Consider the following 15,919-nt stretch of genomic DNA (forward strand, 5'->3'; position numbering starts at 1 on the left):
GGATAGCAATTAACTCGTTATTTTACTGCGGCCATCTCCATTGTCGGGAGCTCTGAATTGAAATATCACGGAAGCATCACGCTTCCTTGTAATTCAATTTCTCTAATAGCATCATGCTCGAGTCTTCGGAAACGAATATTTTATATATAACAACAACGAAAAAAAAAACTTGCGAAGTTAAGTGCGTTGGAACCATAAAACACCGCGATTCTGAAGCAGGTGCTTTACTACTACTGCACAACTGCACATCATTCCAGGGAACAAAAGTGCTATCGGCTCACTGTCCAAGTGCACCTAACTCTTTTAACGCGTCGCATGATACAACATCTGAACATGCAAAATGTGTACTTTCAAGGCGTAAATTATGTCCTAATGTACCCAACGTGGAACCTAGGAAGCAAGTCCTCGTAGTCTTATGCCATGCGCATATATATATATATATATATATATATATATACATATATATACACATGGGGAAACGCCTCGCCCCGCAGTCCACGGCAGCAGCTCCAGTCTTGGCCGGCCGCGCCCAAAGGCGCCAGGCCGCAGCTTGAGCGCCCGTCCTCTTCTTTGTGCACGGTTGGCTCCTACCCACTATTCACGCCAGCGTTCCCTCACTATATATATATATATATATATATATATATATATACTCCTGGACCTTTTGTGCCTTCACGCATTGCCTTCATTTTTTTCAAATTTAACTCCGAAGCCATTTGTAGTACACTGCGCGGAAGTGGTTAACTCATATTCTTGTCATTCGCTTTCGAGACATTTAACACTTCGGCGTTGTCATAGACGGCGGAAAGCAACGTGGAAGTTATGCTTCGAATTTCTCGGCATTGCGTGATAGTCGAGGATCCTGATATTTGTGTTTAGGCTATGAAGTGCAGTTTTCACAATAGCAAACCTGAGGAGATGGTTACTTATTTCAGTTACATGGATATCCAGCTTTTGACATCTAACCATGGTATATAAAGAAAAAAATTCTGTCACATTCGTAACATACCAGTATACACGAACTGAAAAGCGATTATGTCCCATAGCTGTATTCGGGTCTCGGGGGGGGGGGGGGGTATACATGTAAATGAAGGACAAAGAAGAACGAAAACCCATGTGCGTAATTATATACGTATATATACTGTCATATTATAATAAGCCAACCATGAGTTGAAGGACATTATAATAGGACTAAGAATAAAATATCAGGGCCCGCGGTTTCCTTTCTTGTCGTTCATTATGTGTATATATATATATGTATATATATATAATGAACGAGAAGAAAGAAATCTGAGCGGCCCGATAAGAATATATATACATCATCAGCCATTTCCATGCGATAGTAAAAGCAGCGAAAGAATTCTATACTGACCTGTACAGTTACTCAGAGCAGCCAAGGTACTGTCATTCGAAGTAGTGGAGAACAGCATACAGAGGCATCTTCTATAACTAGCGATGAAGTTAGAAGGGCCTTGGAAGACATGACCACGAGAAAAGCTACTGGAGAAGACGGAATAACAGTCAATGTATTCAAAGATGGAAGAGATATCGTGCTTGAAAAGCTTGCAGCCCTTTATGCGAAATCCCTCACGACTTCAAGTGTAGAAGAAAGTCGGAAGAACGCCAAAATTATACTAATCCATAAGAAGAGAGATGTCAAAGAATTGAAGAATTATAGACCAATTACCTTGCTTTCAGTATTGTATAAAACGTACACCAAGATAATTGCCAATAGAATAAGGGCAACACTTGACTTCAGTCAGCCAAGAGAACAGGCTGGCTTCAGGAAGGGATATTCTACAATGAATCACATCCATGTCATCAGTCAGGTAATCGAGAAAACTGCGGAATACAATCAACGTCTCTGTATGGCTTTCGTAGAATATGAAAAGGCATTTGATTCAGTAGAAATTCCAGCAGTCATAGAGACATTGCGTAATCAAAGAGTGCGGGAGGCATACGTTAATATTTTGGCAAATATCTACAAGGATTCCACATCTACCTTGGTTCGCCATAAGAAAAGTAGAAAGTTACCTATCAAGTCAGGGGCCACGCAAGGAGACACAATTTCTCCAATGTTATTCACTGCATGCTTAGAAGAAGTATTCAAGCTCTTTGACTGGGAAGGCTTAGGAGTGAGGATCAACGGCGAATATCTCAGCAACCTTGGGTTTGCAGATGACATTGTCGTATTCAGCAACAATGGGGACTGAATTACAACAAATGATTGAGGACCTTAACCGAGAAAGTGTAAGAGTGGGGTTGAATATTAATATGCAGAAGACAAAGGTAATAGAGTGTTTTAGTTGAGCGTCTTTACGGTCCGCTCCGCTCAGAGTTGCCCCGCTAAGCCACAGCGGAGCGGCGGGCGATTTTCACGTTTTAGTTATGCGTGTAGCGTAGCGGAGCGGACCTTTCGTAGTTGCAGCGCCCTCTGGCCAAATTCAGCGTAGTGAAACAAAATAAAAAAAACCATTTTGTCACTTTTACAAAGTAAAACGAATCTATATAACTTATTTGTTCATGAAGTATCTAGACGGATGCTTGTAATGCGTTACCGGTCCATTTTATCGAGTGGAAAATGAAGCTTCGACTTGGTGAACGCCACGTGATAGCCAGCGAGGTTGCATTTCGAATCCAATCCAATCCTTTGTGACGCCAATGCGCAGGCGACGTTTTTGTTAGCTGTGCGATTCACTTTATTTCCTAAAAGAACAAGTTGGAGGTGTATTACACAAGTTATTCGCGCTCGCACGACTGGTGCATCGATGCAAGGTGCTTCGATGCACGCGCGAGAGAGGGCGTGTGCATCGCCCACCCTCGCTAGCGAAAGACGGCAGCAACGCTCCCCGCTCCGCTTAGGCAGCTTGTAAGCGGACCGTGATTCTCGCTCCGCTAGCTCGCTTGCGGCTAAGCGGAGAGCGCATGCGCATTCGTGCTCCCGCTCCGCTCAGCAGCTAAGCGGAGCGTAAAAACGCTAAACTAAAACTGTCTAATGTTCAATAGCCTGGCAAGGGAACAAGAATTCAGGATCACCAGCCAGTCTCATGAGTTTGTAAAGGAGTACGTTTATCTACGTCAATTACTCACAGGGGACCCTGATCATGAGAAGGAAATTTACAGAAGAATAAAATTGCGTTGGAGTGCATACGGCGCAGGCATTACCAAATCCTGACTGGGAGCTTACCACTGTCGTTAAAAAGAAAAGTGTACAATAATTGCATTCTACCGGTGCTAACATATGGGGCACAAAATTGGAGGTTAACAAAGAATCTCGAGAACAAGTTAAGGAGCGCACAAAGAGCGATGGAACGAAAAATCTTAGGCCTAACGTTAAGAGACAGGAAGAGATAGCGGTGTGAATCAGAGAGAAAACGGGGATAGCCCATATTATAGTTGACATTAAGAGAAAAACAAATGGAGCTGGGCCAGCCATGTAATGCGCAGGATGGATAACCGATGGACCATTAGAGTTACAGAATGGATACCAAGAGAAGAGAAGCGCAGTCCAGAAAAGCAGAAAGCTAGGTGGGGTGATGAAGTTAGGAAATTTGCAGGCGCAAGTTGGAATCAGCTAGCGCAAGACAGGGGTAATTGGAGATCGCAGGTAGAGGCCTTCGTCTGGCCGTGGGCATAAATATTGTCTGCTACTGCTGCTGCTGATGATGGTGATGGATCAGATGAGCAGAGAATCGTAGGAGCCGGCACAGAAATTCTTTGAACTATATATATATATATATGACTCCATTGCTAGTTCAGCGCAAGTTGCGTTTGTGTTGCGTTATTTTGCATGTTATCGTTCACTTGCTGCTGCTTCAATACTTCGAACCATGTACGCGTTCGACATATGCTGAACCTGTGCCCCTTTTCCTCAATTCACTTTGTCAGAGCCTCTCATCCGACGTTACAGGTGTCACCTTCCCATCGGGAAAACAGCAGGAACAGCTTCTTCGGGAGGTGTACGCCGAAGCCCAGGTCGACCCGTGCAAGATGGCCTACTTCGAGGCCCACGGCACGGGTACCAAGGTCGGAGATCCGCAGGAGCTGGGAGCCATCAGCAACGTCTTTTGCGGGCCGGGCCGGGACAAGCCGCTTCTCGTCGGAGCCATCAAGAGCAACGCGGGTCACGCGGAAGCCGCTTCCGGTGCGTAAGGTAGAAAGTTGGGCTTGTTGCAATGAATGCATGCTTGAAATCAGCTTGGTAAAGCGACGGCAGCCCAAGAAAAAGAAGGCAGAGAACGAGCGCTCAATTTGCCAACTGAAGGTTAGAAAGAAAAAGAAAAACTCACACATACACACAAGAGGAACAATCTGCGCGCATATATTTAAGTGACATCATGAAGTAGATCAAAAAGGAGCGGCTTCTGACACTCTAGGGGCGCTGTAACGTAAAATGATTCCATACTGTTTTCGTTGTATTGCTTGCCTGTCTTTATTTTTCTTTTCTTTTGCTGTACATAGTATGTAACTGAAATAAGTTGATTATGTGTTGTCATTTTGCCCTGCTCAATGCTGTTAACATAGGTTCATTACCTTCTACGTAGCTATTGTAAACTTATGTGAATGCCTGTTCCACAATGTATACAGACCCTTCTAACACACTCCTGTAAACGTCCCTGATGGGATTGACAGTATCACGAAATAAATAAATAAATAAAATTCCAAACTACTGACGTCTAACTTACGTAACCCACGACGCAAGCATCGGGCGGTGACCCGCAGCGTTGTCTGAACAGCCCAATCAAACACGCTCCTCGTTTATGGGAGGTCACCTTTGTTCGATTTCGAAGCTAATAACATTGTCTACACTCAGCGGTTTAGTTTATGTAATTGGCTGACGAGAGGCGAGGTGCACGTTCTAGTGGAGAGGGTTTCGATGGAGCCAAGCCAGCAGAGTGAAAATAGTTAACCGCATGAAGAGGGTAGTGCCGGCTTCTCTGATTAGTCCGCTTCGCCTTACTTAGCTTGCGATGGCTGGTTGAAAATCGCAGCGGCGTGCAACGGAAGGATAAGAATGCCGCTAAAACGGATCCTCAGCAAGGAACAGTTGGCAGAGTGATTTAGTATGCATGCCGAAAGGGCTCGATAACGTTTTACTGCCACGCAAAAAGTTTCATCATGCACCTGGGGGATCGGCGGGCAACCATCTTCTGTTCATTTCGGAACGGGGCATTCCGTGGCTATTCAGGAAAAAAAATCAGTTTTGTTCGGCACATTAATGCATTTTTTTTGCGTACACGTCACTTTGACGTGGTGAGTTTTCGCGGTTTTGTGAGGTTGCGTGACAGACAGGCGAAGTGGGCGTAGCCAGAAAACATTGGACCAATAGCAGAGGGCTAATGGTGAAAAGGCATCGAATAAGGAATGATTATTTTTCTTCTGTGTGGTTTAATCATGCATAATCAGTTTGTACACGATATCTAAGATAGAGAGCTATCGCGGTTTTCGTGACGTCCGGTGACAGACAGGCGAAGTTGGGAGTGGCGCAGAAATATTTGGACCAATCGTGGAGGCCGATTGCAGAAATTAGAATCAAAACAGTTTGGAATCATTTTACGTTATAGCGCCCTAGCATTGAAAGAAAAATGTGGGCAGCTTGCACTAGTGGTGCAAGGCTGGAGTAAACAGCGGAGCATGTGATCGACCTAGCTTCTTCCAGGTTTTACTAGGCTTGGCGAAGTTTCGCTAGGAAATGTTAAGTGCTGCTAGGCACGGTATTTTGAATTGGTTCGCCACCGAAGCGCAGATTCCCACTTGGCTGCGCGATGCACTTCAAGGTGAGCGGCGGCTTCTTCAAGTGTCCGGATCTTCTTTGGTCGTCCCATGTCAAGGCTACATGTATTTGCCACAGAGTCAACGAGAGTTCTGCTCCGCCACGGTCGCTCCGAGCTTTATCTCCCCGCTGACGTCACGGCCAAGCTGCGCCTCCACACTTGCCGGTGCGTGGCTAGTCTAAACGTGGTGAGCCACCGCCAGAGGCGCCTGCTGCAGTCAGGACACCGCGCGCGTTCGGCGCGAACGCGGGGAAACGAGGAAACGCAGATGGCGTCGGTAGCAGCTCTGCGCGTTGTCTCGTTAGTGCTGCTACAATTTCTTCCTGTCTCTCTCTCTCGCTCTCATTTCCTCTTTCTCTCTCTCGAGCATAGCGCGCGCCACCCGCATGCTCTCCGTCCCTCTCCTTAACGTCCCATGTCAAGGCAACATGTGTACGGCCAACGCCTCCTATAAAGACTTTATAGGAGGCGTTGGTACGGCACGGACAGGAGGCGAAGTACACGCCGCTGCCGCTCCGCGAGGTGGTTGCTAGGCAACGCGCGGTGACGTCATTGTCAGGAGCAGTTCTTGTTCGCACTACGCGGCGCATAGGGTTTCTCACTTAGAGCACTGCACGGGCGGATTTTTTCAGCCCGAGCCCGGCCCGGGCCCGTTTTGTAGCGTTAGCTACACTGGCCTAGCCAAGCCCGTTTCGCGCGGCACATCAAGAGCCGTGCTGCGCATGCGCAAGGATTAGGGATGTCACACGGCTTGCGCACCGGAGCCACCGGAGCCGGCACCTCTCGCGCACTCCGCCGCCGCTGCGCGAGACTCACCGCCGCCGGTCTGCGCATTCCAGAGGAGTGACGTCGTAGCCGTGGTAGACGCACTGGCGCCGGCGCGCGCTCGCTGTGCAGTCGCCGTCTGACACTGCGCTGGAGCCGCTGCGCTTCTGACTGGCGTTTGTGTGTGTCATTGGAGCAGCAGTAAGCATCACAATCAAGCTAATCCTTGACAATCTAGACAACCAGGAAAGCTAAGAATAATCAGCTGAACCTTTGCTAACGCTACGTATATCCTGGCATAGCCGAGCTAAGCCACTGCAACATTTTTTTACGTTGGGCGGCCCGCCCGAGCCCGATCAAAACTTTTATGGCGAGACCTGGGCCCGGCCCGGGCCCGGAAATAATCTACGTTACCCGCCCGGCCCGGCCCGCCACCCCTTTACCTTAGGCCCGAGCCCGGCCCGAGCCCGGCTCGAAACTGGCCCGAACCCGGCCCGAGACCGAAAAATACATGTTTTTCAGAGTTGAGACGCCCGAGAATAACTCGCTGCAAGTTACATGCACACCACCAGAAAGCCCGAGCCCGGCCCGGGCCCGCGGCAAAAAACCCAAGCCCGGCCCGGGCCCGCGTCAAAAAGCACACGCCGTGCCCGAGCCCTGCCCGAGCCCGGCCCGTGCCCGGCCCGTGCCCGTGAAAAAACTGCTCTACCCGGCCCGGCCCGGCCCACGGGCCGGGCCGGGCCCGGGCTTTCGGGTAAGCCCGAGCCCGTGCAGTGCTCTATTCTCACTACATCCTAGAGGGAAAACTGGCGCTGCTGCTCTGTGGTATCCATGGGAATGCCCGTATATTGTGGCTTCGGATTGGAATCGCTCTCGGTGAGCCAGAAAGCCTTGAAGACGCGCCTGGTTAGCACCGTTCTGTCTGTCACAGACAGACAGACAGACAGACAGACAATGAACTTTTATTGAGGTCCTGAGGGACTAGCCGGCGGAGACCCGTTGGGGCCCCCGGCTCGCCGCTGGCGGCCCCCATGTCGGAACCGGGAGGCCAGGCCTCTCTGCTTTTTCACGGGCCCTCTGGACGGCCATGGACTCGAGCTTGAGTTCCGTACTAGAGATGGCCTCGTCCCAGTCTTGTTCGCTGGTGAGTGACGTATCCCGTAACGCAGGGCACTTCCAGAGCATATGGGCTAGAGTGCTAAACTCCTCCCCACAATCCGGGCACTGTGCGTCAATTTCTGTCTTAATCCTGCTTAGGAAACCTCGCGAGGGATGTGACCTTGTCTGAAGCATCCTAAGCGTAATCGATTGAGCTCTACATAGAATTGGGTGTGGAGGCGGGAAGCGCCTGCGTTCCTCTTTATAGTGGGAGACGATCTCATGGAATGTTAATAAGGGGTCGCTGTGGCCGACCTGCTCCGGATCCAATGGAGCCTCACCACCGTCGCGGCGCGTGAATTCTCGCGCAAGGCGGTGAGCAATCTCATTGGGGTTCGGGCGGCCCGGCATCACGTTGTCACCCATGTGAGCGGGGAACCACGTAATGTAATGCACGGGGTCAGAATTAGTTCTGGACTTGCTCTTCAGAAGCGCCTCCGCCTGTGTCGCAAGCATTCCCGAAGCGAAAGCCCTTACGGCCGCGCGTGAGTCAGTGTAGATATACGACCTTTTAGAATACTGCATCGCTAGCGCAACCGCCACCTGCTCTGCCACGTCGGCCGTGACAGCGCTTACCGAGGCCGCAGATAGGAGCTCGCCCTTCTCGCTGTCCGTCTGTCACAATGGTTTATTTTCTGCTAAAACAGTACGTAAAATGCTGTTTTAGCCTAATGTTACACAAAAGCATGGTTTGTTTCATTTTGAGAACTTACTATTGGATGTACAATTATGTGAAAGGCAAAAAGTATCAGCTGGCCGCTAAAGTTGGAGTGCAGGCGACAAGATTCTCGCTTGCTTTGGAACGACTAATCTGTTCTTGCCTTTCTTCGCTTGATTCTGCATTGTAGGTGAGTATACTTTATTGAGAGATGTAATATGGGTGAATGAAAGCCTTTTATGTAGATTTTATTTGAAGAACGCGTTATTTGTGTAGCCATATCTACGTTTTATTCGAAGCCTCGTACAACACCAGCCAACACAAGCCTCGCAGACACACATCCCATTATTCCCATGACGGCACATCGCCCCTTAAGAAACTCGCACAGAAGGTGGCGCCAGATTACCCTCTAGGTGTTATAGTGAGAAACTTTATGGCGCGGTGCAACCTAGTGCTTAAACCGCTCCGCTGTTAATTGAATGTTCAGATAGACAAGTATCACTCTACCTTTATACATGAAAGGTTTCTATAAGTTCACGCGCTTTTTTTAGGTTTGTGTTTGATTATTTTAGCTCAATCAAAGAAAGACTTGCAAGCACACTGTTCCGTAGAGCGAAGTTTTGGCACGAGTAGACCAGGGTTTAGACCTGCTTCTGCTGTCTCTCATCGTAATAACTCTAAGACAAGACGTAGCAAGGAAGGAGCACATACACGCGAAATACATGCGGTGACTTGTCTTATTGAACCCAACTAAACACGATGTTCGTATAAGGGTATGGTACCGCTTAGTATATATTTCTTTCAAATAAGAAAGACATAAATATATCGCAGGTCACACAACATCTTAAAGGTACAGAAAAACAACATTATAAAGTGACACAAACGTGGTAAATTCTGAGAGCCAGAATTTCAGCAGTAGCAAGGCCCGTCTATAAAGTACCAACCTCTGAAGTACTCTAGAGGCACGCAAAATCTCACAAGAAATTAAAGTGAAATATCATTGCTCCTGATGCTTCAGAAGGAAAATGCATGCCACTTGATCATACCTATAAACCGAATAGCTGCATTGTCGTTGTCACCATTTGATATATACCTTGTCCATTGCCTAAATCACAGAGCTATAGACGCCCGACACCAGGAAGAAAAGAAACACAAGACGGAATTAACTTGTATGCAACACAAAATAACCTTTACAAAATGCAAATTTCTATTTTATAGAAGATAGCTAGGTTATCTCTATGTCTGCACTATAAGCTATAAGGCTTGTCTGCTGAGTGTCTCCGAACATTTGCTCGCCAGGACGCCTGGTCGTGGCAGGACGGCCCACCGTAAAGATTTGGTTAGCTTCTTGTGACTGAAAATTGGCGGCACATCCATACGTGGACGAAAAGAATAGTACTTAAAATTTGCTACATGTAAAACAATTCCTAACATTGCAATAGGACGGATAGTTCTGATGGTTGGTATTTTATTCATCCGAAACTCTAGTTGCTGACACAATGAGGCACCGAGACAGAGCACGTATACACGTCGTGTTTGAGCGCTTGTGCGTGTATTCTTCGTGTCTCGTCATGCCTGCGCTCTAGTTTCCCAAGGACGCTCCCCTAAATTTGGGGACGTAGTGCTTTCTATAGGCCGGGAACTACTGAGCCCGCATTATAACGATCCCGCAATGGGAATTCTGCGTCGCCTTCTCGCAGGCCTAAGCTCATTAGCGAAGGTCATCCTGACAATGGAGACAGGAACCATCGCGGGAAACCTCCACTACGCCACGCCGAACCCGAACATCCCGTCTCTCCTGGACGGAAGCGTGGAAGTCGTGGCCAAGGCGACTCCATTTTCCGGAGGTGCTGTCGGCATCAACTCGTTCGGTTTCGGAGGGTCCAACGTTCACACCATCCTGAAGCCGAACCCTGGTCCTCACGTGAACGATGTTCCGCGCGAGAAGCCCGAGCTACCGAGGCTGGTCCTCATGGCTGGCAGGACAAAAGACTCTCTAGAGGTGATGCTAAAGATCTGTAATCCTTACCCCCTAACCTTTGTCCTTTCATCAATATGGTCGATATCAAGGGAATTCCGAAGCAAGTCTACCCAAAAAGTGGACGTGTTAGGCCCGACGTTTCAGAGAGCAAGCTCGGCGCCCATTTCAGTGGTTAAACGATGGAGATGGTGGAGATTTTCAAAGTCCTATCTTGAAGGACTTCTAAAAGCTGCACCTTGCCACTATACCCGTTGTTAACCCCCTGAAGAAGGAGCCGAATAGTCTCCGAAACGTCGGGTCTAGTAAGTCCACTTGTTGTTTTGAATAGCACCGAACTTCCTAGTTAATTGTCCCAATCAGATAGGTAATTCTGTCGAAATATTTAGCTTCCAATATGAATCAATCATATTATTCAAAGAGAAAAATAAACATGTTAAGCTAGAAACCCTGAAATGCTCTTCGTTGTTCTGTTTGGGACTTCTGCAGGCGTGCAACGAAATGGTTACGCACCTGATGCGATCAGCGTTTTGTTCAGTTTAGTCTGTAATGAAGCAACCAATGCATTACTCTCACTCTTGCCGCAAGCATTCCCTTTCAGAAAAAAAAAGGTTTAGTAATGGTCAGTGGTGGTGGGACGGCTTCCTCTATTGCGGACTTCGGTACCACGGCTTAAGGCTGAGAGGTAATGGCTAAAGACCGGTGCCAGAATAGCAGCCACTCAGATCACTGAGCCAGCCTGTATAGTTCTAAGCGGGGCCAGCGCGTCTTGCGCAAGCAATTTTCGGTACGCTTGGTCCCGAGAAAATTGAATTCTCCTACAGTACCTGAGTTGGTACTGTCGTGAAAGGCACAACATACAAGGAAAAAAAGGACACAGAAATGGAGACAGAAATGTACTTTTGCCTGTTTTCTTTCTTTGGTGATTTTACCTTGCGCCACACTACTTCGGATACTTTTATTTATCGACGGAATAGGAAGGACACATCGGCGCGCCGTTGGGTTGCTTGCTTCTTCTTGTCTCCTCGTGATTCAAAAAAGTTGTCGCAGTTTCACCTGAAAGGTGAAGCATCAATTGCGATAGCAAATTTGAAGAGAGCTATACGGAGTAATGATAGCAGCTTTATCAGCTGTATAAACTTGGACATGCAGCAGCACCGGCAAAACGCAGAACTGTTGTCGACGCCGTTGGCGTTTTGCCCGCGTTCGCTCAAAATGCGTGCGGCGTTGGTGACTGTGGCCGGAGCCTCTGATATAAATAGGCACTTGGTGCCGCAGCTAAACGTCGCTTCCCTTCCCTCCCCCTCCCCCCCACGGCCTTTCGTGCGTCGGAAGAAGGCACGTTTGCTCTACATATATGGTGATTGTAGAGGAGGAAAGAGACGCCTACTTCTGCAGCCCTTAAGGGAGCACAGAGCAGAACGCGCGTTTCTTCTCCGCCGTGCGTTCACTCCCCGTGAAAGCGCGCGTCCCTCGCGCCCTTTCACTCGCACATACAGCGTTCGGCGCGCGGCGACGATTTCATCTCCATTGACGTCATACGGAACCTCACGGCGACGGCGACAGCGACGGCGACGGCGACGGCGACGCCGACGGCAGAAATCTGCTTTTGAGTGTCCATATAATTGCTATCGCAATAAAATTAAATTATGGGGTTTTACGTGCCAAAACCAGTTCTGATTATGAGGCACACCGTAGTGGGAGACTCCGGAAATTTGGACCACCTGGGGTTCTTTAACGTGCACCTAAATCTAAGTACACGGGTGTTTTCGCATTTCGCCCCCATCGAAATGCGGCCGCCGTGGCCGGGATTCGATCCCGCGACCTCGTGCTCAGCAGCCCAACACCATAGCCACTGAGCAACCACGGCGGGTTCCTCGTGTTTCAGAAGTACTGAATATTTGTACATGTCTGCATTGCTGGGTGCAATGTCGCCGCCTATTGAGGCACTTTGGCAAGAGGTGAAGAAAACTGCGCTGAGGGCAAACATAAAACCATCAGCCCTTACTTATAGTTGGGCACAACCTAAGAAGGCAGGAGAGGCGCCGCCCAGATTACAGAAGCGGGGCTGCCAATTGCCTTCGGACTAAAGAAATAGTCCCGCTGACGCGACTTGGCCCAACTGGAAGCGCGGGCTGCCATGTTATCCGTCGGCGGGGTAACCGGCCGCCCGGCTCATGACGTCAGGCTAGAGTGGGCGCCCATTGGTGGAGGCTCGTGTGCATGCGCCTTTGAGGGGCAAATGTCACTGCCTTCTAAAGATGCACCCAACTATAATTTCCTGTATTGTGAACCCCCTTGCGCATCAGCTTCCATAGGTGTTACAGTGGCAGGCTGTTTGATTAACGGGACACTCAAGATAAACACTAAATGTTGTGTGAAAACTCTATAATCCTTAATGTTGTCGTAGTAGGTTGATTATTACACAAAAATTACCATCGAACCTTTATTTTTTTGCATTGCGCGCCGTAGCTCGAGCGCTAGTAGGTCAGTGTGACGTCATGACTTTCAAAAGAAATTTCTTGTAATTAGTCTTTACTGGTTTACTAAACGTTCTTGCTGCTTGCCACGTTTAGATTTTGGCACTTTTGGAACACAATGTAGTAATTCTTTACGGTTAAAATGTTAGCTAGGCACGAGCAGACGTCGCCAAAATCCGTGACGTCATGGCAAGGGGGTGTGAAAACTTTCAGAAGGCGGCGCCACCTATGTTTTGTTTCAGCGCCTCTTTTGGAATGCTAACCTTCTGACCGTAACAGGGGCCTTCTTGGTATCGCGGAAAAGTAATGAACAAATGCGGGTGATGTTATGCTTTTTTTCTTAAGTGTCTCTAACAGTGTACTCTCATGAATCCACCGAAGTAACTTCAAAATGCCTTGATAATATATATATCTCTTATCCTTAGTAGTTTTTTTTTAATTGGACCAAGCTTGACTAATGACCTACGACAAATTATCAATGTCCGACGAAACCAATGATCCGCAAAACGTTTTCAGCGCACACTGGCAAGGATGGAGGCCGAAGGACCCTACCCAGATTCAGCGTACGCCCTGCTCAACCGAGTGGGGCAACCGAACGCGAAGCAGTTTCCTTGCCGGGGCTTCGCCATCGTCCCGGTCGACTGCTCCGGGAAGGACGTCGTCAAGGTGTCCGAACAGGCTCCATTCGAGAAGCGGCCCCTGTGGTATGTCTTCACCGGCATGGGCTGCCAGTGGGACGGCATGGCTCGCCAGATGATGCAGTTCGACGTGTTCGCGAGCTCCATTCGCAAGTCACACGACCTGACGCATAGAAATTTCGGCCTGGACCTGATGGACGCATTGACCGGGACCGGCGACGAGGAATTGAAGAAAAGCTCCGCTTGTGTTCTCGCCTCCATAGCGGCCGTTCAGGTAAATCTATAGTCTCGTCCTTTTTGCGGACGGAAAACTTTCTGCGGAAATCTGTAGGACCAGCTACAGGGGCGGAGTGTCTGCACGTGTGTAACTGCACTGGGTTCCTCGGTATAGCGTCTGACAGCCCTTTTAATGCGATTAGCATTTGTGGCCTAATTGAGTAACTTTGCGTCGACCAAGCCTATCCTCTGTCTCTCTGTCTATAGCTTCCTTACGCCGCAATTGAAAAAAAAAAACATCTACAAAATTTGTCCCAGAAAATGAACCCGCGTGACTCGGTTTCCTCGAGCACTGCAGCCCGACCATAGAGCGCTGCGCCCCGAAATGCCTGCGGGCAGCAAGGAATTATTTCTCAGCGTTAACACGCACGGATGCAATCTCGGAGGCCACGTAAATAGAGAGGGGACTTCGCGGGCGCACCGCTAGATTGCGCCAGAGAAGCGAAACGAATAAGAATCTGTAGCGAAGGCAACGATTATGTCCACCACCTAAATGACCTTAAAGTAACACTATAGCGGAACGAAACTATCCACAAATTTATCTCGACCAGGCTTATGCCGTCGCGTCAAGATCAAAGATACAGTCGGCAGTAGCTAAGAAACAACCTACACCAGAATCTGATAGATCGCCAGCCTTTATAACAAAATAATCTAATGCCCTCCCAAAGTTAAGCAACATCCTACGAAAATACCACCCAATATTACCAAGTAACGAGCGTCTGAGAAAAGCGTTCCCAGATGTACCAAGGGTCACCTATCGCCGCAACAGTAACTTTAAAGACATGTTAGTACATGCAAAAGTCAGCCAACGTCATTCCCCCGTAATAAAAGCATGTTCTCGCCCCAGGTGCAAAACGTCAGACACCTTCAAAGTGACCTTGAAATGAAAAGTACCGCAAACAGATATGCACACAAAGTGAAAACTAGCTTCACTTGCACTAGCTACTATGTAATTTATATGCTCGAGTGTTCCTTCTGTAAGAAACAATATATCGGCGAAACGGGAAAAGCAATGAACGTCAGGTGAAACGAACGTCGCGCGGACGCAGCTAAAAAGCTTTCCAAAGCCGTCGCCGAGCATTTCAACCAACCGGGTCATAACTTTGACGAACTTAAACTCTACATACTACAGTCAAATTTCCGTTCCGCGCGAGAGAGGAAATATACAGAATCGTACCTCATCCATACTGCCCATGGTGCTCAGCTAAAGCCACCTTATATCATATCACGTGGGCATGTCAGGATATCACTACCGTACCCCCCATACAACACCATACAGCGGAGCGATGGGGAGATCTGCTGGCTAGCGAGAGCCTGGACGATCAGCTGAGTCTGATTGACCGGGTCCGCAGAGCGGCAGCTGCAAGCGGAGCCTTGGACTAAGGGCCCTCCACCGCAAGCCAGGAACCTCCGACCACCCGTAGTCTCTCCGCAGCAATTTTAGGGCCAATATATAAGTTTTCACCACCACCACCTTAAGTTCAAGACATTGGACTAATAGGCATGAATGTTTCAAAGGGAGGTTTAGAATCGATTCGCTATGCTAAACTTCAAATTATAGTCACCAGCACTTAGTTATTTTTCATTTGGTTGCTTAGTTTTCTTTCTTCTTTGTTTTGTTATTCGATTGTCAATAATATTCTCACCTCCCTTTCCTTTCACTGATTCCTTTCATTGTTTTATTTATATATTTCCCCCCCCCATTTTTCTTTTTCCAGGAGCACCATTTTTCTGCCGCTACTTTTATTCTCTCTTTCAGACGCCATAGTTCACTGACCTCCAGTACCCGTCGTACAGACCCTTTCCACAAAAAGAGGAACCTACAATGACATGTCAACCAGCTAACACACGGCGCTGCCTCAAATTCCTCCACCGCGTAATCTTTCTTTTCAATTCTACACCCTCGCCGCAAACACACTCTCGCTCGTTACCTCACCATCCCGCATTATCTCCTCCACCCTTTAAAAGAACCGTCCCTATATATACTGTGCCGAGGAGAGCATGTGTCGCCTTGAAAAAGACAAGTCCACTTGTCGAAACATTGGCTCCCGCTCTTACCTTTTTCTCGTGTTGCTCGTCGTCTTGAATTTCAATCTCCCGCATTCCGTGTGTTTTCCCTCAATAATTTATTGTCATTCAATAAGAATGCACCGTTTTCGGGTAACGACTTGTCTCAATCGAGGTAAAACAAC

The 15,919-nt window shown here is 48.3% G+C and overlaps 1 protein-coding gene across 1 annotated transcript in view; it reads left to right on the forward strand.

Annotated features, from left to right (window-relative positions):
• The window catches only part of LOC119453374 (fatty acid synthase-like), a 112,142-nt gene that overhangs the window by 18,425 nt on the left and 77,798 nt on the right, over positions 1-15,919 (forward strand). Inside the window, 3 exon segments of the mRNA XM_049667927.1 lie at positions 3,911-4,144; positions 10,056-10,357; positions 13,330-13,725. Of these exon segments, the coding sequence (XP_049523884.1) occupies positions 3,911-4,144; positions 10,056-10,357; positions 13,330-13,725 (932 nt within the window).

This window comes from Dermacentor silvarum, chromosome 5, assembly GCF_013339745.2.
Source record: "Dermacentor silvarum isolate Dsil-2018 chromosome 5, BIME_Dsil_1.4, whole genome shotgun sequence".
In the NCBI taxonomy this organism is placed as follows: Eukaryota; Metazoa; Arthropoda; class Arachnida; order Ixodida; family Ixodidae; genus Dermacentor; species Dermacentor silvarum.